The sequence below is a fragment of the Aythya ferina genome (genome assembly GCF_964211825.1).
Source record: "Aythya ferina genome assembly, chromosome: 1".
In the NCBI taxonomy this organism is placed as follows: domain Eukaryota; kingdom Metazoa; phylum Chordata; class Aves; order Anseriformes; family Anatidae; genus Aythya; species Aythya ferina.
In genome coordinates, this window is record NC_140296.1 from 191,984,116 (window position 1) to 192,011,184 (window position 27,069).

At 44.1% G+C, this 27,069-nt stretch overlaps 1 protein-coding gene across 1 annotated transcript in view; it reads left to right on the forward strand.

The window, feature by feature from the left end:
- LAMB4 (laminin subunit beta 4) overlaps positions 1-27,069 on the forward strand; it is a gene marked incomplete at its 5' end in the record, with an annotated part of 45,998 nt that overhangs the window by 1,241 nt on the left and 17,688 nt on the right. The window contains 20 exons of the mRNA XM_084507270.1: positions 3,760-3,917; positions 6,976-7,111; positions 7,968-8,041; positions 8,713-8,901; positions 9,411-9,474; positions 10,003-10,217; positions 11,607-11,727; positions 13,001-13,189; positions 14,196-14,375; positions 15,062-15,171; positions 16,160-16,239; positions 17,347-17,497; positions 18,294-18,425; positions 19,454-19,639; positions 20,874-20,995; positions 21,477-21,597; positions 22,569-22,746; positions 23,934-24,077; positions 24,331-24,562; positions 25,845-26,002. Of these exons, the coding sequence (XP_084363396.1) occupies positions 3,760-3,917; positions 6,976-7,111; positions 7,968-8,041; positions 8,713-8,901; positions 9,411-9,474; positions 10,003-10,217; positions 11,607-11,727; positions 13,001-13,189; positions 14,196-14,375; positions 15,062-15,171; positions 16,160-16,239; positions 17,347-17,497; positions 18,294-18,425; positions 19,454-19,639; positions 20,874-20,995; positions 21,477-21,597; positions 22,569-22,746; positions 23,934-24,077; positions 24,331-24,562; positions 25,845-26,002 (2,940 nt within the window). The remainder of the gene's footprint in view (positions 1-3,759; positions 3,918-6,975; positions 7,112-7,967; positions 8,042-8,712; positions 8,902-9,410; positions 9,475-10,002; positions 10,218-11,606; positions 11,728-13,000; positions 13,190-14,195; positions 14,376-15,061; positions 15,172-16,159; positions 16,240-17,346; positions 17,498-18,293; positions 18,426-19,453; positions 19,640-20,873; positions 20,996-21,476; positions 21,598-22,568; positions 22,747-23,933; positions 24,078-24,330; positions 24,563-25,844; positions 26,003-27,069) is intronic.

Sequence of the window (27,069 nt, forward strand, 5' to 3'; positions counted from 1 at the left end):
CACCAGGCTCTCCGTGGTTGTGGCAAATGAGAGAAACTGAAGGAGCATGAAAGTCTGGTGGCCCCTTATAGCTTTCTCTAGCTATGGCTGCTGAAACAGGGGGCTATTCTCCCATGTTCTGAATGGGACTGTGTGAAACAAGCCTATGTGGAGCCTGTAAAATCTGAAATGCTCTGAATGCCTTTGTTTCTTAAGTGACGAGTTCCTTTAGTCTGCCACACTGGGGTATTTCATCTTAGCTCATGCAGGGAGGGTAGTGACAGTCGCATGAAGGTGAGGAACAAGAACAGATCCAAGAAGCAGCACATTGGTGTGCTTGCATGGGGACACCTCGGGAAACAGCTGCATCAGGACACGCTGGTCCCGCTGATGCCTACAGATGAAGAAATAGATGGAAGGCACAGATCTGGAGTCAGGCTGGGGTTTGGGAGCTCTACTTGGTGACTAAATGCTGGGTCATCTTTCCATCCATGTCTGCCTTCTCTTTACCCAATAGAGTTTTTGTGTTGGCAAATGATATCTTCCTCCATGTGAGTGGTAAGAGGAAGGATGTGAAGTAAAAACCACAATCAACCTGCCTTGGGTTCCAGCTGAGCACTCCTCTATACAAGTATTTTGCACTGATACTGACATTACCCATTTTTCCTCACTTCACTTAAAGATTAATTTTATAATTTCTAATTATAATTTTGTTACAATTCTGTCTCTGATGAGGCCAAAATTCGTAGCACCCGACTTCAGGCATTTCTTGGTAGCATCTACATTAGGACCACTGGCTTTGTTTGAAGTCAGTGCAAAGAAACAAGAAACAAGAGAAGGAGTTAGGTGTCTTCAAACAGCCCTGTTGAATCTAGTTAGGGTTAAGTAGCTGATATTCAAACACTACCATGTTTTTGCTGATAGCATTTTTTTTATTATTATTTCAAACTATCTGAATATGTTTTTATGGTCTTCTGCTAAATCACATACGAGGTGTCCCTATGCTTTGATCTCATTCTGAGCACTGAAAACTGTCATGAGAAATTTCTTCTAGAACAAAATCATAACTAGGGTTTCCTTTCAGTCATGATGTTTTTATTTTGTTCCTTCATTTTGCTGAAGGATAGCCCTGCAGAAGGTGTGCCCTTGTGCAGCGGAGCACTGCGTGACCCACCATCATCAGACCACCCTGAGCTCCACGCAGAGGCATGAGGCTTGGGCTGGTCCTTCTGTTGTTTCACAGTAAGTACAAATGTTACAGTCATTGGAGCCAATTTTGAAATATTATCATGTCATTTATGTGTCAATCCAAGATTTTTTTGGAGGACTTCTTTTACATACACAGTTAAATGCATGCGATATGGAGTCCTTGTTCCCCACTCTCCTGCCTAGGAGCTATGAGTAATGTGAGAGCTTTAAATACAAAGAAAAGATACACATTGTGATTGAATCTGAAACAGGTCCTGAAGTGGGCAATCAATGCCTGCTAACAGCTAATACATAAATAAAGAATAATAAATAAAGATAAATAAATAATTTATTAAAATAAATAAATAAATATGGATAAATAAAGGCAAGCCAACCAAACATATTTATTGTTTTATACTTAATGAGTCAAGCTTCATTGATCGCCTGAAGTATAGCCTGAGCCACAAACTGAAATCTGGATGTTGCAGCAGTTTCTACAACCATTCGTAGTAAATAATGCATATTTACTGCTGTAATTGCATTACTGCTCCTCATATCCCTGTGGGATCTTCATGTATTGATTCTATTTTTTTAACTGCACTTTTTATAACAAGTTGAGCCAAGTAAAGCTGAGCAGATATAGCCTCCAAGGTACCCATTCCTGTTCAGGGTTTCAGGACAGAACTTGTTTAAAAGGACAAGCCCTGTAAGGGAAGTCTTGACATAATGGAAAAAAAAAAAAAATTAAATTCTTGTCAGACAAAATAAACTGAAAAAACTGACAATTATTTACAGAACTCTAAATTATGCTGATTAATTATTAATGACCATTCCATGGGTTCCGAACAGAGGGTGCTGGGACTGGATCAGGATGTTCATTGCAGATCACCAGAAAATCATAAGGACCCCTGACTTCATACCTGTACTCAGTTCCATCAGTACAACTTGGACAACTCAGCAGAAAGCAGCAGAATGAATCAGAATCTGGTCCTGCTCACAAAGCCAGAGAATCACAGAATCATCGAATGGTTTGGGATAGAAAGGACCTTAAAGCCCACCCAGTTCCAGCCCCATGCCATGGGCAGGGACACCTCCCACCAGACCAGGTTGCCCAAAGCCCCATCCAGCCTGGCCTTGAGCACCTCCAGAGATGGAGCAGCCACAGCTTCTCTGGGCAGCCTGTGCCAGGGCCTCACCACACTAATAATAAGGAATTTCTTCTTTCCTTCCTATCTAAGCTGATTGCAATGCCTGTGATTCTGCTGCAGTAGTGCTGCCTCTGGGTACACCAGGATAGGACACATCATCTGTTATTACTCCTAGCAGACTGGCATGTTTGATGAGCAATAAAGTGCAGATTATTTAAGTTTTAGCATAAATTTTCAGTATGCGTGGTGTATTTTTTTATGATTTTGCAGCAGGTGTGTTCATGAGCAAAGCTCTTCCAGGTTCAGAGAGGATATCACAGAATCACAGAATCACAGAATTTCTAGGTTGGAAGAGACCTCAAGATCATTGAGTCCAACCTCTGACCTAACGCTAGCAGTCCCCACTAAACCATATCCCTAAGCTCTACATCTAAACGTCTTTTGAAGACTTCCAGGGATGGTGACTCCACCACTTCCCTGGGCAGCCTGTTCCAATGCCTCACAACCCTTTCAGTAAAGAAGTTCTTCCTAACATCTAACCTAAAAATCCCCTGGCTCAACTTAAGCCCATTCCCCCTTGTCCTGTCACCAGGCACGTGGGAGAACAAACCAACCCCCACCTCGCTACAGCCTCCCTTGAGGTACCTATAGAGAGCGATAAGGTCGCCCCTGAGCCTCCTCTTCTCCAGGCTGAACAAGCCCAGCTCCCTCAGCCGCTCCTCGTAGGACTTGTTCTCCAGGCCCCTCACCAGCTTCGTCGCCCTTCTCTGCACCCGCTCAAGCACCTCGATGTCCTTCTTGTAGCGAGGGGCCCAAAACTGAACACAGTACTCGAGGTGCGGCCTCACCAGAGCCGAGTACAGGGGGACGATCACCTCCCTAGCCCTGCTGGTCACACTGTTTCTGATACAAGCCAGGATGCCGTTGGCCTTCTTGGCCACCTGAGCACACTGCTGGCTCATATTCAGCTGACTATCCACCATCACTCCCAGGTCCTTCTCTGCCTGGCAGCTCTCCAACCATTCCTCTCCCAGCCTGTAGCTCTGCTTGGGGTTATTGCACCCCAGGTGCAGGACCCAGCACTTGGCCTTGTTGAACTTCATGCAGTTGACCTCAGCCCATCGGTGCAGCCTATCCAGATCCTCCTGCAGAGCTTTCCTACCCTCAAGCAGATCGACACACGCACCTAACTTGGTGTCATCTGCAAACTTACTGAGGGTGTACTCGATGCCCTCGTCCAGATCATCGATGAAGATATTAAAGAGGACCGGCCCCAGCACCGAGCTGTACTTTTGTACTTTTGTACTTAATATGATTAAGTACAAAAGGAAAATAGACAAAGAATTTACTTTTCTGCTGATGTCAGAACATAACTGATTTTCTCTGCAGAGTATTGCTGAGTACATGAACTAATTTCAACTCTCTGATTTTCTTCGATGCTCAGTGCTGATAAGACCCCAGCAGGCACAGGATGGCTGTGGTGCCGGGTCCTGCCACCCAGCCATTGGGGACCTCCTCCTGGGTCGCAGCAAGCAATTAACAGCCTCATCTACCTGTGGATTGAAGAGCCCTCAGAAGTACTGCATTATAGGCTACCTTGAGGTTGGTTTGCTCTTCTTTTTTAGTAAACTGAGCTCTGCTTACTAACGATGTTCTTGTCTGTAAAAGAAGTTGACCAGACTGTGAAGCTTCTACTGGAGTTGTTTGAATGATCATCAGACAGCATGAAATATGCCTGGTGTGAGGCTGTGCCTTATTGCAGCACATATGGAGGGTTTGGCGAAAGCAGCACACAGCCTGCCCAGTGATGCACAGCTTCTCCAGAGGGAGAAATATCCATGAGATGCAAATGAGCATGGGGATTTCTGAGCGAGCTTTGGTCTGCCAGTCTTTCCCCGCTCGGAGATGAAGACCACAGTTTGCATGTGTGTGAGTGCTTAGCAGGATGAACGTGGTCCTTAACATGTCTTTATTGAGGGACACGTCCCATACAGTGCTGAGAGCTGAGGCAGCCTGTTCAGAGATTCACACTGCATCCTCTTACGTTGTTTGATCTGAAGTAAGACCAACATCAATGAAAGCAAAAAAAAAAAAAACATTTCTGGCAGATGAAAAGCTGCAGTCTTTGGCCATGTGGGTAGGTAGGTGGACACAAAATGTGGGCAATTAAATGGATCCCTCTTGGGGAAGCAGCTGTGGAGACCCTGTGGGTCCATTGAACATGTGGGAACACTGTCCAGCAGAAACAGACTCCCCTACAGCACATCCTGGAGGACTTGGCCCCACTGAGCTAATAAATTCTTGCAAGCAGAAGTATTTTCACTAAATACCATCTGTAGGCTAAAGAGGAAGTTAATAAAATGCCACTTCATTTATAAGCAATTGAAAATATTTAGTTTATGACCTTCTGGCAAAATGCTGCGACACATTTACAGTGTGAAGCTCTGCCATGCTGAGATGACACCGAGCACTGCTCCAAGTTACTCTGCAAAACTTAAATATCTTTTTTCCCTTCTGAAAGGTTGTTTGAGCTGCTCTTCACTCTTTGCAGTTTTTCCCCAGGTTGTTTGAACGAATGGATCCTGGGCACTAAATTGCTGGCTGTGCTCCGAGCCTTGGTGCAGCTTGGTTGTGAGGCACAAAGAGTCATCTCTGAGACATTGCATTTCTGGCCCTTGGCTGTACGGCTGCCTTTTTTGTCTTTTTAAGAGGAGATCAAAGAGTGATCAAAAATTAATATTTTCACTTGCCTGTACTTATCCTTTGTATTATGTAAATACAGACTCGAAAAGGAACAGCTGTTCCTGCAATACTCCCAGTGATTTAATGCTGCCTTGATACATCTTGACCCTTGGTGACTGTCTCCTGAAGACAACGAGTCACAAGTCCTGCTGCTTCCCAGAGATGTTTTTATATTCCAGCAATGCAATCTGCTGTACCAGCTCCCCTTAAACGTGCGTGCCACCTAAAGTATATAGAGAGTCCTGCTGAAATCAATTCTCTTCCCCACCAGCACACCCTTGAGCACTTTGCTGGAGGCAAGCCAGGAAGCTTCATGCCTTGCAAAGTTGAGTTCTTCCTCCCCAAATTCCCCTCCCAATGACCTGTGCCACGACAAGAGCACCGTGACGAGAGCAGTCCCGGCGTGTGGAAGTTTGTCAGGCAGCGTGGCAAGCTGCCAACAGCCCAGACTTGGTTAGGATGTTTAATGAAAATTCAGATTGAAAAAAAAAAAAGTAGAGTTTGACTTCTTTGTGTTTGAAAAGAAGCACTTTAAATAGTTGTCAGTCTTGCTTAGAATAATGTCTCTGTTTCTAAATGTAGGTTAAGTGGGTTTTGGCCCTATGATTGCACTTTATGTCTAGAAAGGAAAAGAAAGAGAACTCGGTGCTGAGGAGGGTGTAAAGCTGCGTGCTTCAGAGGCAGATGGGATCTGGCAGACCTGCCCACGGGGACATGCACATGCTTGTCATTTGGGGCACAGAAAGGTTGTTACGGTGCAACCTTAAACATAAGTTGAATGAGTGTCATGCTGAGTGTGTCTGTATAAGCCAGAGCGTGGGTGTGCACAGTCCTGCCAAATGCTGAGATAACCGAGCTCTCCTTTCCAGAGCTTTGTAAAATGAGATGACTGAGTATTTTTTGTACTTCTGTCTTGTCTTATAAGTTGAATTTTCATCACAGGCCGCAAAGTGCAATGTCGAATGGCTAAATATGACGTATATTTATCATAATGTTTAAGTATATATTTACTGTAGTATTTAAAACATATGGATCATAGCACACCTGCAAACCTGTATCTCTTTATTCGTTTAAATGTGAATAATTCCCAGGTGATTTCATAATACATGAAAGCTGGCTACTTGGCCTACCTGATCTGGTGGGTGGCATCCTTGCTCATGGCAGGGGGGCTGGAGTTAGATGACCTTTAAGGTCCCTTCCAACCCAAGCCATTCTGTGATACATGTGCAAACCATTCCTAGTGTTTCCCTGTAAATCCTGAGTGTGCTGGGCAGGCACCTCTGCCCCAGTCCCATCCCAGTCATTTCCAGCCTGGCCTCTGACCATTTCCAGCCACTAAAGTCAACTTTGTGCTTTCAGCCTCATCCAAGGCGCTGAATCCTTGCCTCCTCCTTCCTTCCCTGTAGGGTGCCGGGCCATGCCCAGCTCCCTGCTGCATTCCTGCTGTCACAGCTTGTGCTGGTCCACGCAGCTCAGCATGACTCATCTGCCCACCTGACATGTTCACCTTGTCACCTCTCCTCACGTCTTCCCTGTCACCCTACTGACCTCCCAGTTTTGCCTACAGAAGGCACCAGCAGTGGTTCAGTTGGTGGTGTCAGCCCAGGCCACTTACATTTACCTGGATCTAGCCTTGCTTTCCATTTGCACAATTGCACCTGGCTGCTGCTCCTGGCAACACCTCCAAGGTGCTAGGAAATATGCAAAAAAGAGAAGGGAAAAAAAAAGAAAAAGAGTGATGTAGTGAATGATCCTCTTCAAGGCTTCGTCAGTCCCTGAAGGAGCCAGTCCTCCCTTGCATCCTCTCTGTGATCTCACTCCAGGCTAGAGCCTGCAATCACATAAATACATGTGAATCCATCTGGTCTTTAGAGTAGAGACTGAACTCATCCTTTATTCTGCTTGTTTTGTTTTCTAGGCTGAACAGAAGTGCTTTCTCTGTGATTCCAGGTACCCATACAACCCCTATACGCAGCACAACAGCCACATGATTGAAAACGTTATCACAACTTTTGAGCCTGATAGGAAAAAAAAGTGGTGGCAGTCAGAAAACGGTAAGTTTCCTTCACAAAACATTTCTGCATGAGGTTAGATTCACTTCTGTAACTGTTATCAACCATTTGGCCTTCATGAAGACCACGTGTGCTCTTTGATTCAGCAGTACAAGGTGCATTTGCCTACAAACGCATAGTGACAGAGTAGGCAAAACACAAAGACACATTTAACACAAGTAGTGCTTGCAGTGAAAAGTACTTGTATTTTAGTGAATAATTAAATAAAGCTTGGCTACCGTACCAGTACCTTTATTGCCCCATGTTAATTTTGTCACAAGCTTCTTCGTAGTAGTTCGTCACTGACATCAATTGATATATTCTTACATCTTCTCTGTGAAAGCATAGTAGGAGGAATGTCATTTACTCTATCTTATTTGACATTTTGTTTGTTTGTTTGTTTGTGTTTTTTTGTTTTGTTTTGTTTATCTATATCTGTTGTACTTTTGGAAAATGTCTGGTGTGGTGGCTTTGCTCACAACACTTTCAGGTCTGTCAGTATAGAAGGGTTTAACAGGTCAATTTAGCATGAAGAAAACCCCATATTTTGTATTGTTTTGCATTTCTGTCAGAAATAAGCAAATAATTTGAGTGGAATTAAGAAAAATCTAAGTGGTTACAGTAAGACATGAACCCAGAACCTTACGATCACTGTCATTTTCAGTCTGAATGGTCTGAGCAGGACCTTCAACCATCTCATGCAGCCTCTGACTCACAGCATTGTGGATCCCATTCTGGGTTTGTGCTCACAGGATGCCCCAAAGAGCAGGGCTGCTGTGTTGGAAAAGGCATCTTTAAATTCCCCAAGGAAAGCTGCCTGTGTGTTGTGCTCTTCACTTCATTTTCCTTCTCTTTTCAGGTATTGACCATGTCAGCATTCGACTGGACCTGGAAACCTTATTCCAGTTCAGCCATCTTATCCTGACCTTTAAGGTACTACACACACACCTTTTACCAGAGCTTTCATGTAATTTATACACTAATTATTTAACCACAGGAATAATTGCTTAGAGAAGCAGTGAAAGCATCATCTGTTTAGAGGTTTGTAAGAGCAGGTTAGATAAACACCTGTCAAGTATGGTTATAGTTGATCCTGCCTTAGGGGAGGCGGATAGACTGAATAGCTTCCCATTCATGTGCCTTCTGGTCCTATTTTCTATAAATCCGAGAATTAAAGCTTAAAAAAAAAAAAAAAGCAACATTAAGCCCAAACATTTTAGGACATTTCTGAACTGAGGTTGCTCTTTCAAGTTTAATTCAGTCTTCTTATGAATGCCTATTATGATCCATCCAGGTGGTTACACAGTTTTTTCTATAGAATTCCTACAGTGTTAATGTAGATTTCCTTATTTAGAAAGCAATCTTCTCCCTCTACAGGAGGTTGCCCTGCCCTTTTGCTTAGAAGGTTTGTATGAGGAATCTGGCTTCTTTAGAGACTCCTGTAAGCAGCACAGTATCCCCATAGGGCACCTGCAAGATCCAAGCACAGAATTTTAGCTGCAGATGTTGGCATCCCCCAAGCAGGAATGTCAGTACAACAGCTCCTGAGATGTCTTATCAATGTCTGGTTAAGAAATTCATGAAATAATGTTTTTTTTTTGCAGACATTTCGGCCTGCAGCAATGCTGGTTGAACGCTCCACTGACTTTGGACAGACCTGGAAAGCATTTAGATATTTTGCACAAGACTGCGCAGCTTCTTTTCCCAACATCTCTCCTGGTCCAGCAAAGGGTGTGGGGGACGTCATTTGTGATTCGAGATATTCAGACATCGAGCCCTCCACTGAAGGCGAGGTATTGCTAGGAGTCTGTGTTTGAGATCATACGTGGCCAGTTTTCTGGAGCTGAGGGACTCACTTCTGTACCCATCAGATCCACTTATACAAACCCTGGGACATGAAGTGGTGTTGACTTTACTGAAGTAGGAGGGAAAGAAAACCACAGTGTTTTACTCATAGTTTCATATCCAAATGAACTCGTAAAACAACTGTGCAAGGCCTTCTAGTGGTTTATCCTGGTTTTCAAATTAATGTGAAAGTCCCTCCTCATCAGAGTTCTTCAACCTCTATGGCTGAAGGGCACACACCTAATCCTGACACATCAATCTGACAAAAAGGCTTTTTGCCTCGCAAAGCCAGGGTGAAAGAGTGAGAGTACTTGCTGAACCAGGGCCACCACCTGGTTTTAAGTTCTATGGTATCTGTGAAGTGCAATAAGTATCAAATGGGTCTCGGGTAACAGACTTTATGTCCAAAAAGAATAGCTTCCATGACTTATAGAGCTGTTTTTAATTTGTTTTTCAGGTTGTCTTAAAAGCTTTGGATCCCAGCTTTGAAATAGAAAACCCATACGTGCCATATATCCAAGGTAAGAACAGTGCAGGTTTCCTCTGAAGACACTTTGTACGCTGAGAGGGTCAAAAGCTCAGCTGGTGTAAATCAGGGATATTGAAAATTTATCCCTAAAGATTATAGGGAGACATCTGTATTAAAAAATTAAGTGGGCTGGTCTTGTCCCCTAGCCCAGCAGGCAAACAGCCCAACTCTGAACAGCTCCATGCAGCTGTGCTCTGTTTCCCTCAGGGAGGGGGTGGCCTAATCTTCACTGCCTTTTGGGAGCAGCCCCGGAGCTGTGCATGGGCCCAGGAGGCATTGGATGGGGAGACACAGCTTGGCCAGGCCAGGGCTGTGCCAGGGAAGGTGTGAATGCTATGCAGCTGTGTGCCAGGAGTGTGTCCGTGCCCTGACACTGTGTGGATTACTGGTCATGGCCAATATCATTTTAACTATTTCTTCAGTATGGGGGAATTACTGGATGTTTGATGCAAGCTGAAGATTTTGACCCACTTCATTTCCAAATGAACTTGGGCTCTTGATTTCTTTTCTTTCCCTGCAGAGCTCATTACGATGACAAACCTAAGGATCAACTTCACCAAACTCCACACCCTCGGGGATGCTCTGCTTGGAAGAAGGCATGGTGACCCCCTCAAGAAGTACTACTACGCTGTCTATGAGGTGGTTGTGCGGGGCAGCTGCTTTTGCAATGGTCACGCCAGCCACTGTGATCCCATGCAGAATCTGCGGGGTGATGCCTTCCATCAGCCTGGGATGGTATGGCATTAACACCATCTCCAACAAGGGCAGTCCCTACCTGGTATTCTGGGGGAAGGAAGGGGTGAAAGGAGGGAGGGAGAGGAAGGAAGGTCCCTGATGACCTTTGGATTGACCATTTGCATCTCTAGTGCACAGCTTCTTCCTTTAGAGCTCTGGGCCAGATAGCTCAGAAGTTGTTTCTTTGTTGGCACCGGTGTGGTGTTTCAAAAGCAACCAGGTCGTGACACGTTGAGAATAGCAGCAAAATACCAGAGCTGTAATGGTGCAAATATAACATGGTAAGTAGCCCGCGCTGTGTGCGGACTTGACTGGCTGCTTGCTGGGTGCATTCCACTCTCCAGCTGGGCTCAGGGGCTCTGCAGCAGGGAAGGAGGTGCTGGCACAAAGAATGGCTGATAGTGCAAAGCTAACCCATGAAAAAGGATTATTAAAAAAATTAGGAATGTTATTGCAAATTCTTTCTGGGAACAAGAGTGTTTTGTTTCTTTTTTATTATTATTATTTTTTATTTTTTTTCCCCTAGAAAATATGTATTTCAGAACAGAGACATGTAGGGAGAGAGATACAGAAATAAAAAAGTTGAAGTCTCCATTGGAATCACTAGAAATCTTTTTTTTTTTTTCCTCATTGTTGCTTAGCATTTTTAAAACTGGTTAAATCTTACAGGTATTCTCCAGACCTTTTTTTCAAATAAATGAGCATTTTGTCAGCTGAGGGAGCCAAAGAGCTTTGAATTTCCATGATCTTGCTGGTGTACCTCAAGCAGATTACTACCGACTGGATTTGCAGATAAGCCTTTTAACATAGCATAAGCAGCTCAGGAGGGGCTCTATCCCTTCTTATGAATACAGATATAATTCCTGGAATGATAAAACTTGATTTAGGAGTTCTTGCTGGAGATTAGTGGCCATTTTGTAGCATTAAGACTTGCAGTAGTAGAAAAAGAAAAGATCACTTTGAATCTATTACTTAAGGTAGGCAACAGAGCCATCAGGAACACATTACTTCAGCAGACATAGAGAAAACATCATTTTGATCCACATCTGTTTCACTTGAGAGAGGAAAAGATGCTTTTATATTTCACTTCAAATTCCACAAATCTGAATAGAGTCATTATCTTCTTCTCTTCTCTTCTCTTCTCTTCTCTTCTCTTCTCTTCTCTTCTCTTCTCTTCTCTTCTCTTCTCTTCTCTTCTCTTCTCTTCTCTTCTCTTCTCTTCTCTTCTCTTCTCTTCTCTTCTCTTCTCTTCTCTTCTCTTCTCTTCTCTTCTCTTCTCTTCTCTTCTCTTCTCTTCTCTTCTCTTCTCTTCTCTTCTCTTCTCATCTCATCTTCTCCTATCTTCTCTTCTCCTTTCTTGTCATCTTATCTCTTCTCACCATACTGCAGGTCCATGGGAGATGTATCTGCCACCATAACACTGAAGGCCCATCCTGCGAAAGATGTAAAGACTTCTACAATGATGCTCCCTGGAGGCCAGCTGAAGGGGCACAAGATAACGCCTGCAAACGTAACTCAAAAACATCATTTTCCTTTTTAATTACAGGGGGGTGAGGGTGGGGTGCAGCACAGTCCCAGCACAATGGATTATGTGATGGTTTTCCATGCTTCATCTAGAAAAACAGATGGATTTGTGCATCCGTCAGTGTTGTGTAGCCCTACAGGAAGGAGAACTGTTTTACATTCCTATTTTTCATAAAAAGAAATTAAAAAAAGAAAAAGAAAAAGAAAAAGAAAAAGAAAAAGAAAAAGAAAAAGAAAAAGACAATAATGCAAAAAAGACCATTCATTGTTTAGCATAAGATCTTTCCCTTGCAAATGGAAGAAGTATTAGACAAGACTGAATTATTTATTTCCACAGTGGTGAATAATGTAGGACATGCAAGAATAATACATGAGGATCTGTAGCAAACATTCAGCTAGATCTTTCGTTGGTGGAGCAATGTTCCCCACTCCATGTCAGGCACAGACCCCTACATGGGTACTTCTCAAAGTATAAGGCCAATTCTGACTTGGGTAAGGCTCCAGCTACCCCACAGAGAAGGAGGCGATGGAGGAGGTTACCTTACCTCACTGTCTCTCCTACCTTACCCTCCCCAGGGTGCCTGTGGGGTGTTTTATGGGAGGATGCTGCCTCCTCCTTGGGGAAGCTGCTGCTCCCTGGAGGGGAGGATCCTTCCTGAGGCAGGATCGGAAGCACCCAGAGTTTCTCACCGCGTCTGGCAGCTGGTATGTCAGCCTGAAATGGTGCCACTCACGTAATGAGGTGCTGGAGCCTGCTGTCATGTTTCTCCTGGCAGCTCATTTGACTTGGTTTATACTCTAAGACATGAACACATGCCCAAGACAAGACTTTGAAATGACTCAGAGCCACCTCCTGTGCAGACTGCTAACTTCTGCAGCCAAGATATTTAATTTTCTTCACCTTTGGTCTTGCTCCCCCTTCTCTCCAACTTTTTTCCACAGTCTTGTGTTTCTTTTTTTTTTTTTTTCCAATTTGTCCCCAATCTTAGCGTCGTTATATTCCTACCTAATAGGTGTAAACCCTATAAACTTTGTTGACGGCAGCAAAACAAACTTGCAATAGAAGCATCATTATTTGCACAACCTGGACTCTGTGATTTTTCGACCCCACTGTAAAGCGCAAGGCCTCGGACGCTGTAGTCTGTCTGGGACACTGAAATGATGTGAATGACAAGTAACTCAGTGTTAAAGGTAGACAGCAATGGTGCCAAGGCCAGGAACCGTGGTGCTAAATATCTCCTGTCTGTTTTTGTTTGCAGGCTGTAACTGCAATGGCCATTCTGGCAGATGCCACTTTGACATGGACGTGTACCAGGCCAGCGGTGGGGTCAGCGGCGGGGTCTGCGAGGACTGCCAGGACAACACCACGGGGCAACACTGTGACCAGTGCAAGCTTTTCTTTTACCAGGACCCACGCAAAGCCATCTCAGACCCTCACGCGTGCCTCCGTAAGCTTCCCTTTTTTAGCTTCTAGTTGCTTCTGTTGCATCCCCACACCTGAATGCTAATGTGGTTGTAAAAATGTCACCAAGCCTATAACATCCAAACCACCTTACAAAATAGCTGCATGACTCCATTCTTGAAAGAGCATTATACCAGGAGCTGCATTGTTGCCAAACTGAGGTTTGAAATCCAGCAGGGGCACCGTCTTTCCTGAATAACATCAGTATAAATATCCCTACAGTAGTGCTGTTGCTTCTGTGGTAGTAAGGGATTACAGAAGTGGTGTGAAATGGTGGAAAGAGGATCATCTTTTACTAGGTCATATATAGAAAAAACAAGCTTTCAGGCATGCAAACCCTTCTTTGGAAAGATGAGCTAAATTCAGTATTAGCATAGGATGGGAAAAATTCTTTGAATATAATTTAATTTTAGTAATTGATTGGTGTGGAAAATCCTTAAGGAGCTAAGGGCAGGTTACAAAGGGAAGTGCTGCGGTAGATTTTAATGCTGCTGTGAGAAACAGCAAGTGCCAAAGCAGAAAATGGAATGAATCTTGAAGGCAGCATCCCCTGCTGATACCATCCTTTCTAGTGAATAGTTCAGCCATGGCCAGCTCAGACCAGCTCTGGGGAAGTGTGGTACCCCCTGTAACCTTACCGCTTTCACAAGAACATCCTCGAGAGTACAGGGCCTGCTCCTCCCCACGTGCTCTGGACAGGGTATGGAGCAGGTGAGTGACGCCTATTACTACCTAAAGCAAAAGATAAACTTCTACCAAAATGAAGACTGGAACTTTCCTCCAGAGAAAAAGTAGATCTTGGAAACCCTCTTGAAATACTTCTTGGTGTGGCTGTGCATTATAATGTTGGAAGCATCCAACACAGCAGACATGGACGATCATCTCTAATCTTTACAAGAACACTGAATTTTTGACAGCCTGGAGTTCTCTAATTACATTTTCATGCCTCTATCTAAATATGCCTTTTTATGTCTCTTTGCCCCTGCCTGCAGCCTGCAGCTGTGACCCAGAAGGCACGCTGCACAACGGCGTGTGCGAAAGCCGCACGGATCCTGCTCTGGGGACGGTGGCAGGTCGGTGCCCGTGCAAGGAGAACGTGGAGGGCGTCCGCTGCGACCGCTGCAGGGCGAACCACTACGGGCTGAGCGGCAGTGACCCCCTGGGCTGCCAGTGTATGTAGAGCACTGCTTTTGTTCTTCTTGCCAAAGCATTTCAAAGGGATGAAGGTATTTGAATGTACAGATGCACATGCTAACACACAGACGCTGTCCTCATTACAAAATACTCAGTTGCTGACTGTAATTTTATGTCAAGAACATGTCCCTGGTAAAGCATGTGGGAAAAGCAAGGGTTATCAGGACAGAAAATACATGAAATCACTTGCAGAACACATAGTATTTTATAATAGATCGGGCTGTTGTTAATAGAAAGATCATTAAATATGCATTTTAATTGGGAAGGGAGGTTAAAACACATGGAAACTATTTTTTTTTGTACAAAAATCAGCACAAGAGTCATTCCTCTGAGCAAGGGTTGCTGGCAAACACATCCCACCCCTACTCAGGCATGCTGTGGGTTTGCAAGCCCATTGTGCCCAGCACATGGTCCTCAGCCACATGGAAGGACTGTGCAGTACAGATCAGCCTGCAGGAACACATGGCAAACCACCACATCAAGCTGCTGCTGGCTCTCCTTGTCCCCCCTGAGGGTCCCCACCGAGGAAGCTGCAGGGTGTCAGGACATGTCCACCCAGAGGATGGAGACTGCCTGCCGTGCTGCTGCCACATCTAAAGCCAATGCCAGTCCTGCTGTGGTCACCGGAGCCAGCAGAGCTAACCAGACATTTCTCTCCCTGCAGCCTGCAGCTGTGATGCCTTTGGCACTTTGCCTTTCTCCATCTGCGACCCTACCACCGGCGAGTGCCTCTGCCAGCAGTTCGCCACAGGCCGACGCTGTGAGAAATGCGTTGTACGTACCCAAAGAGTTTTGTTGATGCTGGCTCTCCTTGCATGTGGTTGTAGAAGTCTCCTCTCCCATCCCCTGCCATCCTGTGGGCTCCAGGGTGGCATTTCATCAAAGGAGGAAATGGTATCTGTTCTGTGCATGAGACGTCATTTCTTGTGTAGTGACACTATTTGGGGAATATGAAGTCCATATGGTTTTACCAAGGGAGTGCCTCCACCCTGGCATGGGACAGCTTGGGGGTTTGCCCTTGGTGATGTCTCCATTGTCTTCACTCTGTGTTCATGGACTGGGATCGTGCCCACAGATGAGGGAAACGGCAGGAGCTGAGTCCCTGAAAGTGTCCTTCATTCAAAGCCTGAAACTATCCTGAGATTCATTCAAAGCCTTTCCTTAACAGACTCTGGATGGGAAAATGTGTCCTCTCTGCAGTAGGCTGTGAACTGCTGCTACCCTGACCTGCAGGGGAGGATGGGGAAGCTGTGGATTTAGCTGCTCTCAAAATATTTGTAGCCAGTATCCTCACAAAAAAAAAAAAAAAAACGATATCATAGTCTTTTTTCCTGTATAAGGGAACAGTCATTGCCAAAAAAAGTAAACAATTAGATTTACTTGAAATTAATTTTATGGTGATACACTTCCATTTTGTGTGGACACATTTGTTTCTTCTCTTTTACCTCATCCAAACATTTGTGCAATCAAATTGGACTAGGAGCAACACTCAGAAAGGAAAGGAAATGCAAGGTCAAATCTTCAGACCATCTCTGCTGTTTCCAGAACAACTTGCCTGCACAAATGCATAAATATCTGGCCCTTCTTGCAGTGTCTGAGCACCCATGCAGTCTGGTAGAAGAAGCAATCTCACATGGCCAAGCACAGGCAGGCATCTCAGGAATGGTCCAGAGCATCAGTCATCCAAGTGAATAAATTATGTTGCTGTAAATAATTGCCATTTATATATATATATATATGTTTCACTTTCTTTTTATCTCAGGTGGGATACTGGGGTCTTGGCAAGAACTTGTATGGCTGTTCTCCATGTGACTGTGACATTGGCGGATCCCAGAATAACTTGTGAGTTAATGTTCTTCATCAAGATTGGTCCTATTTTTAATTTTTACAAGCTCTTGGGCTAGACTTCCTAATTAGGTTAACAGAGTCTCAGTGCAAGTGGAAAAACAGTCTGTCAACATAATTTAATCACATATGAAGAGTATAAAGTCATTGGGATCATGGAGATTTGGTTGTGACTTTAAGTGGGATTTACCTTTTACCTTCAAAGCCAGGATCAGCTAGAGTAAAGACTAGTTTAATATAAAATACAAACTGTAGAGTTTGAGAGAAACAGAGGCCCTAATTTCAGTAGAAATTAGTAGTTATGGGTGACATTTTTAACTTAGCTTCCTATACATTCTTCAAAGCTTCAAAAGCTATAAATATATATATATATATAATATATATATGTTTTGTTTGTTTGTTTGGTTGGTTGGTTGTTTTTGTTTTTTTTCCTAAAGCACTGCCTTGTACTCAAAATATATCAATTTAAAGGCCAGTTTTGTTTCAGTTGGGCTGCTCCAGTCTGTCAGGCAGGGGTCTTAACTGTTAGACTTCAGACACATCTTTCTCAGACATCCTTCAGACATCCTTCTCAGACTTCAGACACAGAAGCACATAGCCCAATACCATGCATAGTCAGCAGCTCCTCGGCATGTTTGGCATGTACTTGTCAGTAAGTTAATCAGAGCTAGTGATCATTTAACGTGTTAAGGAAGAGTGCAAATATATGAAAACTACCGTATCACTCAAACCAAAGGTCCTTCTGACCTCATGTCGTGTTTCTAAAAATGCGTGAGAGATGCATACGAAAAGATACTGCAATAGATATAGAAACAGATATGAGAAATGGATGCAGGAATAGATGGGAATAGAGGCTCAGGGAAGAAAGGGATCTGTGCTCCTGGTTATAGGCTGGATGGAGAAAGACAAGGCATGTCATGTCTCCTAAGTGAGGAAAATGAAGTACTAAATAAATACGGCATTGGAAAGAGGAAACAGAGAGGGTTGTTGGTGGAAATCCTCTTCCACAATGGAAGTGGATTAAATAACTCACAATGGAAGAAATGAAACAGAGCTTAAGCAAGGGTGGAGCTGAGCAGCTCTCTTTACCAACTCTTGCCCCAGGTGCTCACCAGAGGACGGTCAGTGCCAGTGCCTTCCCAACATCGTGAGCCGCCAGTGTAATGAGCCAGCCCCAGGATACTTCTTTTTACCCCTGGATTATTACATTTATGAAGCTGAGCATGCAACGTCCCTTTCTGGCTCTGCACCTTTGGTATGTACCTGGATTTTTGGGTGTCACATGGATAATGCATCCATATGGTGGTTGATATCAAGCAAGTCCCTTGACCATCCTTAGGACATTCTTGTCTTCCATGTCTCCCATAACTGTGGCTGTTACCCAGGGACAGTCACTACAAATTAATCAAATTAATTTGATTATTTAAATTAGAAGAAAATGACTGAGTTGCCAACAGCTTGAGGAGAAGCCATCACTAATTGCGATACTTCTGGAAAGCTCTAACAAGGGAAGAAACAAATCCCTCTCTGCGTCATTGGGCTGATTACTGCTGCCCTGTATAAAGGTACTGATGGTAGCCCTAAAGAATTTGGCATTAATTCCACAACATTTTTAGAATTATTTTTTTCACCTCAAAACTGGGGTAGCTGTTCCCCATGCAAAGTACAAGTCTCGCCTTGCTGGAATGTGTCCCTTCCGCTGCCTACATTTTTAATAATGTTTTTTAATTTGATGTGTTGTCCAGAAGCTATGGAGAAGGAATAATAATAAAAATGTTTATTTTCAGGTCACATCCACAAATATTTAGCTATAATCACAGCCAGTAATCATCCTACAGTCCAATAATTAAATGGAAAACAGATGTCTGCGACAAAGCTAATTTTAAGAGTGAGGGAAAAAGGTTTCCAGCAGTTGCTGGGCTGTTTTTCAGGGTTTCACCCAGCAGAGAACACAGCTTATTTTAAAATCGGGTTTTCCATTTAGTTGCTTACCAATCCTTCACAACTGTTGAGACAGTGATACCTCCTATCTCTTTACTTCTACCTGATAGGTTAAACCAACTGCTCTTCCAAGGTGTGATGTCTACTTCCAGAAGCAAGGATATGAGTTCACAATTGAAAATGGAAAGATTGTGTTAAACAGGAGCAAAAAACGAAGCGTAAGAAAAACTGGACTTGGGCAGGTAAATAGGTGCTTTGGTATTTAAGGAAAGATTACAACAAATACTAAATTGAATCTTGCAACAGGGAGAGAAAATGTCAGATCATGTGGAATTCACAGTCCTAAACATTAGTATTCTGACACAAGTGAAATCATTTATTTTTTTTTATACAGTTTAGCTCTATTTTTTATAATTCCCACAGACAGGTTTGTTTTGCTATATTCAATGCCACTGTAGGCTCGGGTTCAATTAATTGTTTAGAAGGGAAGAGCCTCAAGAATGGTAAAATCCCCTCCACCACCACCTTTTTATTTGGTTTTGTTTGCAAGACATCTACAACATCTAAGTGTATCTAGATACTAACATGGTACCTTCTGTATGTAAATTCTCCATCATGGCAAGTCAGCTAAGTCATTTTAAGTATTGATATTTATTCATTCAGCTTAAAATGATAAATCATGTACAAAATCCAGTTTAATCTGTTTAAGGTTTGCAGTGTGAATGCCTTGAGGTGCAAAATATACAGAGATGGATGGATTATTCTAGTCTTTCTCATTGCTCTTGTAGCAAAGCTATAGGAAGCTTTCCTCTATCTGTGACCCTAAACATTCTACATGTGGGAGAGTTCTTAGCATGCAGATTACAGAATCATAGAATCATCGAGGTTGGAAAAGCCCTCCAAGACCATCTGGTCCAACCACCCCCCACACCAATGCCACCACTAACCCATGTCCCCAGGCACCACGTCCAACTTCTCCTTGAACACCCCCAGGGACGGTGACTCCACCACCTCCCTGGGCAACCCGTCCCAGTGCCTGACTGCTCTTTCTGAGCAGAAATGGCTCCTCATTGCCAGCCTGAACCTCCCCTGGCACAACTTGAGGCCATTCCCTCTGGTCCTATTGCTAGTTCAAGAGTGTGTTCAGAAAATGAGGCTGATCAGTGGCTGAAATAAATAAATAATATGGCAAAAAGCATCTCCTTTCATTTTTTTCTGAGTTTGCCTGTTTGTAACTTGCAATGTTGAAAACATCAATGTGTCTTTGCAGGATGCCATTCAGCTGGGACAGGGCTCGGCTGTGGCAGTGGTTTTCAGGCAGCCCAGCACTGGCCGGTCCGTCACATGGACAGGAGCTGGCTTTGCCCGTGTCCTCAGTGGAGCTGGGCTGAGATTTGCCATCAACAATATTCCCTTCGCTATGGACTTTGATATCGTGATCCGTTATGAGCCTGAGGTATTTGTGATGACTTATGTGTCTTGTGATGTGATAGATGCAGGGTCTGTTTTGCCAATAGTAGGCAACTCCTCCTGCTCTTTATTACTAAAATGAAAATTGTTTGCCTGTTCATCCTTAACAACAGAGAAACATGCACTCTACTGACTCCCTTAACTCCTTGCACTCATACTAAAAAAAAAAAAAAGTGTTGTCTAACATCAATCAAATTTTCATCTTCTGGAGCTCCTCATTTGCTATCTTTGCTTGTACTGCACTTTTGTTCATGGGTCAGACACCTGCAAAATGCCAGCTCCTTCTGGATGGGCATCTCATATTTCTATCTGAGATTTTCTGGGCAGGAGAATGTGCACAGGCAGGAGTGTGCTGATCTGTGCATACACACAAGGTATTTATCCAGGACCTTTGTAGGCATCCAGCTTCCCGGTTGCTCCAGCTGGGCTCTGAGATGTGTGAAAACTGTTGGATATTAACCAAAATCATAGAATCATTAAGGCTGGAAAAGACCTTCAAGATCATCTGTTCTTATTTTATGTCTGGACAAAATTTCTCAGTGATGAAGATATGTCTAGGGAAACCCATTAACCCAAATCTGGTTAAATCCAAGTCCATAGCCATGTGTTCAAAGACACATGCAAGTGTTTTATCCATACCAGTTATACATACATGCTTTGTTCCTTCCCTTCCCAGCTCCCTGGGACTATCCCACCACTCAAGATACTCCTTCTGTCTATTGTATTCTGCTCTTTTCCTGTCATTCTGAGGAAAACAAAACTCCCATTGACTTAAAACATGAGAATAATTTCGCAGTGGGCTCGTTTGACGTTTCTTTTTCCTTCTAAGGACTGGGTGAAACAGCTGAATCTGTAAGACTTGTTTAACAAAGTCATTTATGTTTATTATTCCTTATTAGATGTGAGGGGAGGCACACAGTGAAGGATATCTGTGGGACAACACAGTGCTGAGAAAGGAAACAATTCCAATGGCTTTAACAGAGCTGTTTCCATTTGCACCAGCTGAAGTCCCATTTCCGCTACTGCTATTCAATTAGCCCTTGCAAATACAATCCTTTTTTCACCAATAACCTTATTTTAAATCCTATAAAGAACAAAGGGGAAACCTGTTTCGTCCCTGCTATTTGCAACCACTCAGTTGGCTTTCACAAATCATGGCAGGGAGAAAGAGGGTTTGTCAGGTATGAAAAGTGATCATAATTCTTGTCTTTTGTTTATAGACCTTAGAAGACTGGCTAGCAAGTGTCGCCGTTCAGCCCACTGGTGCTTTGTCAAGTCAACGCTGCAGAACCCAGGGCTTTTCACAGGAGCCACATGCGTTGGCTCTCCCAGCTGCAAAGAGGTCCAGCTATTCCTCTCCTTTCACTGTAGATTTCCTGTGTACAAATCCTTCGCTGAACCACTGCAGGACGTTAAATCTGTGGGAAAGCGGGGATATTGGAAACACATGTGTGGCCTTTCCTGTTGCTGCTGTACCACTGCACCAGGCAGGCCGAAGGAGGGCAGGAAGAAGCAGATGCTCCAGTCTGGCAATGGCTCGCCAGAGCTGGGAGAGCAGCCTTGGGTCCTGCTGGGGCTAATGGCTTTGGCAGAGATCCAGCTGAAGCTATTTCCATACAGGAAGGAAATACTGACCTAAAGACACTGCTGTAGCCTATTCTCAAAACCAGGTTTTCAGTTTGCACCTGTGTGAAGAACAGAGAGGAGCTGGGAGGGCAGGGAGAGCTCACAGCATCCCAGCAACTTGCCCTGTCCTGCTCTGGTGAGGGAACGAGCAGAGAACTATGCTCTGTCCATAACTGTGCTTTGTTTCTGCTAAACAGGATTGCCCTTCTGCAAACTCCAGTCTGCCTGGAGCCAGGAACAGAGTATTCTGTGGACGTGTATTTCTCTCAGCCCTCTGCCTCTGGCCCAAAGGCTAAGTCGTTCATCTTGATTGACTCTGTAAGTAATGCTGTCATAATTCCCTCTGGACTGGATTTATACCACTTTGAAATGTGTTTGTTTGTTTGTTTTTAACATAAACTCATCCAAATATGTTTAAATCATTTATGGTGTGTTTTATCAGAAACCCAGGGAAACTTGCTCAATTACCTCCATTGGCACTCTTTCCATGCTTATATATGGAAAGACGGGATTGCATCATTTACCATTTTTATGGAGCAATGTTATAATAGCTCATCAAATCATACATGTTGTGTGTGTTAATAGCCAGAGTGTGTACCTCTAGAGGTTGCTCATTTATTATGAGCACATTCCGCATATGCTGACAAGGTGGCGTGGTTAGGGACACACATTTTTCAATTCTTCATTCACCTTTTTTTTTTTTTTGAAAATCTATATAATATAACTGAACCTAATTTAAAAAATCATGGGGATTTCGAGATGGGTCCTGTCACTGGAGAAGTAAAATTAGTTCTGTGTTGTCCTGGGAATTATGTCCAGACATTTCCCATGTTTTCACCAAGGCAGAAACTGGGTGTTAGTTTTGGGTCTTTCTCTTGATAAAAATATTTGAAAATTCATTCCTCTAATTACTTCTGTAGAACTGGAGCTGACAAAGGCTGGCCATACTTGGACATACAGCCTCCAGATTATTTTTTCCCTATCTCAGTAACACAAGTAAAAATTTTGGCCTGCTTTTGGAGTCGTAAACATGGTACCTCTTAGCAGCAAAACCAGTTCTGAGCATATATCTGAGGTCTTATTATAATCTGACTTTTTTGTACACAGTCTCTTTTATTTGAAGAACGTGGGGAATGTCTGGACCTTCCGAATAAATGTGAATTTAGATTTAGAAATCCAGTGCTCCAGGCCCCTGTCCTTACCATGCGCACCACAGTCAGGGAATGTGGGAAATTCTGTTTTTCACTATATCTAAGCAAAAATATTTTCTTTTCCTCTTTACGCCACAGCTTGGACTTATTCCCAGAATCAGCTCTGTGGAAAACTTATGCAGTAAGAAGGATTTAGATGACTACCAAAAGTATCGCTGCATTGAAATTGCAGCAGAAGTTGGACCTCACATCCTGCCCGAGGCATGCTCACGGCTGATCGCCAGCATGTCTGCCCGCATTCACCACGGTGCCGTTGGTAAGGGGCAACCTGCACAGACACCTGCTGTGGTCAGTTGCTGTTTTTCCCTTGAGTTCATTGGGCATGTTGACTGGAGAGCTTTCAGTCCATGGTGGTGTAGGTAAGTGAAGCTGATTGGTATGGGCATGCAGGATACATCCCATTGGACCCCGAGCATGCTGCAAACATCTGTGGGTGGCATGGCTCTGGAATAGCCATGGATCTTGAAGCCCATCACATGTTGAGCTTGGTGGAGCAGCAGATGGAGCAGTGCTTATGTGCTTTCTGAAGAGCATTGCAATCAGAAGCAGCTTTACCAGATGCCCAAAGCAGTAACTTGGCTAATTTTTGCTACCAGAAAATAACAGGGGAGTTGTTAAGCCCTCTCTACAGATCCTGCAAGACAGCTGGATGCCCTGGTGGAGCTCCAGGCCTGATGCACACAAGTTGATGTGCTGAAACAAGTTCTCCAAGAAAACCTCAGCGGTGTCCCATTGAGAGTGCAGTGGCAGGTGGACTTTGAAGCCCCTGGCAGTATTCTGGCCCCACTGCAGGAACAGCTGCTGGGCTCTTTGGTTCAGGGAACTTCTTTGATGTTGGGCACAGAGTGACAGAGCTTCTCTGCACTTCCATTGACAGGAGTTGTTTGTCTGGATACCTTCGGTGTTCACACCCCCTGTGGAGTTAGCTTTGATCCTTGCCAAGACCTATCAGCATCTCCTTAGTTTGTGCTGTCTTTAGAAGAACAGATGCATCACTCACACATCATGCCATGTGGCCATGGCCACACAGCTACAATATTCTCCTCAATTAAATTTGGGCTGCACTGATTCTGTGTAAACCTTCCAGTACAGCTCCCCATAGTGATGGGACTCTCACTTTGGCTTTCTAGCACTGGCATCCGAGCATCCTGGACACACATCTTCTGTGAGTTAGCAGACCACCTTTGTTCAGCAGGACAGTCCAAGCTGTCCACAAAGTAGCAGACAATGCACGGGTTCAGGCTAAGTGCTGCTTGCAGGCCGTGTCCAGTGCTGCAGCTAGAGCATGGCTGTAGGTGGTTAGTGAATCCCTGATGAGAGGTCATCAAGCTCTTCCCTTCCTGTCCTTATGTGCAAAAACTGCAAGTTTATGAGAACGGTCACACCCCTTTGTGTTTTTTTTTTTTTAACCAAGCCTGGTTTGATTTTCTTTCCCACTGGCAGCATGCAAGTGCAATCCCCAAGGGTCGCTGAATGCCAGCTGCAGCAGGCTGGGGGGGCAGTGTCACTGCAAAGCCAACGTCGTGGGACGCTGCTGCGACACCTGTGCTGCGGGCAGCTACGGCTTTGGCTTCCACGGCTGCTACCGTGAGTACTTAACAGCCAGTCCAACACCAGTCCCAGCACCAGTATCATCACTAGTAACAGTATTGTGCCCTCCATGGACATCACATCCTTGTAGAGCTTTGAAGCCACTGATATGCATGACGTGATACAAAAATTATTTCCACATATAACAAATTTGCCGTCCCCATTGCTCATCCTGTCTCTGAGCAGTCTCACTGATGGGTGGGTTGGTGGGGACATGCTGATGACACAGCTTCTCTTTGGTGTTTTCCAGCATGCGAGTGTCACCCACAAGGCTCGGTGAGCTCGCTGTGCGACCAGGTGACGGGGCAGTGCGCCTGCCGCCAGGATGTCGATGGGCAGCGCTGCAGCCGGTGCCTGCCTGGGTATTTTGGGTTTCCCCACTGCCGCCCATGCCCGTGTAATGGCTACGCAGAGCTCTGCGACGTGGTGACTGGCGACTGCCTCAACTGCAGCAGGTTTACAGCTGGAAGCCGCTGTGAAAGGTAAGGTGATGGGCGGCACTGCACCGCTCACCCCAAAAGCAGCTCTCTGAATTGCATATTTCTCTGAAACATGCTCTATTTGCTGGCTTGTATCATTTCCATATGACCAGCAAATGACTTCACCCATGTGTTTCCATCTCTGCTTAAAACAGTGCTCCTTTTTTTCATTTATATCCTTGCAGAATTATCAGAGGGTTCAGCATGGATGTCAGAATTAAATTTGTTGGCTGGCTAGTTTGGTTTGGCTGGATTGTGCCTTATCATTCCCTTTTAAGAGGATTTCCCCATGAAGCCTGTTGAGCTTCTCTTGTGATGCATTTGGACAATGTGTCCCTTCACTATTGTGGTTGTAGAGGTCAAATAGATTAAAAATGGGAGACTGAAACACTTGTTGCCCTGCACCTCCACAGGAGCTCCATTACCCAGGTCAGGGATAATAGGAAAGCCAAAACTTTTAAACTGGCTTGTATAAATATACAGAATTGTGTTTCCATTTGCCATAGTAAAGCAGATTAAAGACCGAGGATGCTTCAGAAGTGGCTCCATTGCCTGCCTGTCCGGGTAATGCCACAGCTGCCAGCACCTTGAAGCAGCCATCACCCCAGGTTTGCAGAATGTTTCAGACAGAGCATTTCTACATGTATGGCACGCCTGAAATATGCAATATTCCCTGAGTGCTCTGAATGAATATTTGCTCTTTCACCCATGCTGGGACTTTCTAATGTCATGTCAATCACTCCTTGTGTGTACATATGGCAAAATACACGTGAGAGAGGAATACACATAGCCAGAGCTGGATATGCAGAATTTTTCTGTGATTTTACAGAATCACAGGATGGATGGTTCTGTAACCTAAATGATAATATGTATATGACATATGACACATGCTCTGCACATACAGCTAAAAGCTACCACACAAAAATTCTGCATGTACAGCTCTTATTACGCGTATTCCTCTCTCTCTTGTATTTTGCCATATACACACACAAAGAGTAAAAATTATTTCAGAGTAGGTGCAAGTTTTCAGGAATATTCCTTGAAAAGAAAACAAATTTTTTATTTTTGTTTTTGTTTTTGTTTTCTCCAAATCTTCAGAATGCAGCTCTGATTTTACATTTTAGACCAAGTTTGAAGCTGCATACATGTGTACCAACTAATGGGGATAGCATTACAATGGCCTGGAATCCTAAATTAATTATAGATATATATAAATTGATTCACAAGCCAGGACTGAAAGGAGCATTTGACAATTCCTGCTGCTTTGTGTTGACTGCTTTGACAGGTGCATGGATGGCTATTATGGAAACCCCCTGAACAGAGAACCCTGCCGCCCGTGCATGTGCCCAGGGGCACCTACAAGCAAGAGTTTTTTTGCACGTTCCTGTTACCAGGACTCCAAGACTGCAGAATTAGTCTGCAACTGTCTCGAGGGATATTCAGGTAACAAGCAAAATAAAGACTGGTTTTGATTATATTAAAACTGATGTAAAACAAAAACGATGATCCTCTGCCCATCCTCTATTCAGAAATGACAAGTGAAATAATGGTAAAATAGGTAAGAAAAGTTAATGCCCAACTTTACTGAACTTCAGTGGGAATATCCCAAAAGTGGGATTTGTGCAGTTAGTATTCAAAAAAGGGATTCATTTATTCATATTCAGTGAAGTCATTCATTAATCTAATGTCACTCTCTGGAAACCTCCCCCTTTCCTGGGGTACCTGGTGGAGGGAACTCCAGTTGCTCATCACCTCTGAGAAACAAGCATTGGAAGCCCACATCAGAAAGATCAGGGCACCAAAAAGGAAGTGTTTCAGTGTTTGAATGGCCACTGCACTGGAGAAAGAGCCATTCTCAGCTATCTCAAATCTTTGCAGCAAACTGATGTCTCGCTTCCAGAGATCCCATTGACTTAGCTTGAATTTCTGCAGGGAAAAAATGAAGTTATTTCCCTTCCCTTGGGCATTACAAAGATTTCCAGCAATTGAGACAATGCTAAACCAATGCTGTCATATTTATTTAGGCCATGTTCCTTTATAAGTGATGAGCAGTTTTGTCCAAGGAATCATTGTAGGGCCAAAATGATCCCTGTAGGTACTTATCCAGGGGATTGCTGTCCTCAGAAACAACTGATATCCTCAGTTCAGGACTTTCTTCCTCTTGCTCCTTCCTGGCAAGGTTTTTGTTCACCTCTGGGGTACTGTCCTTGAGACTGGGAAAGGCTCTGGTCCCTGGGACAGTGGTGAAGGAGCAAAAAGTATTTAGCCAAGGATGAGCTCATGGACAAGGTCCCAGTGACTCCAGCCTGCCCAGAAAGGTTTATGAGATGCAGAGTGGTAGCACCTTGATTGGGGGGTGGTGGGGAAGCTTTGGGATGGATACAGACAGAACTGCAATGCCAGAAAGTAAGGACAGAATGTCCCAGAGCTCCTCTGACCTCCTGGAGATCCTCTGTTAGAGAAGGAAAGGCAGGTCTGGTGGGCTCTGCGTCACTCCAGAATAGGGCACA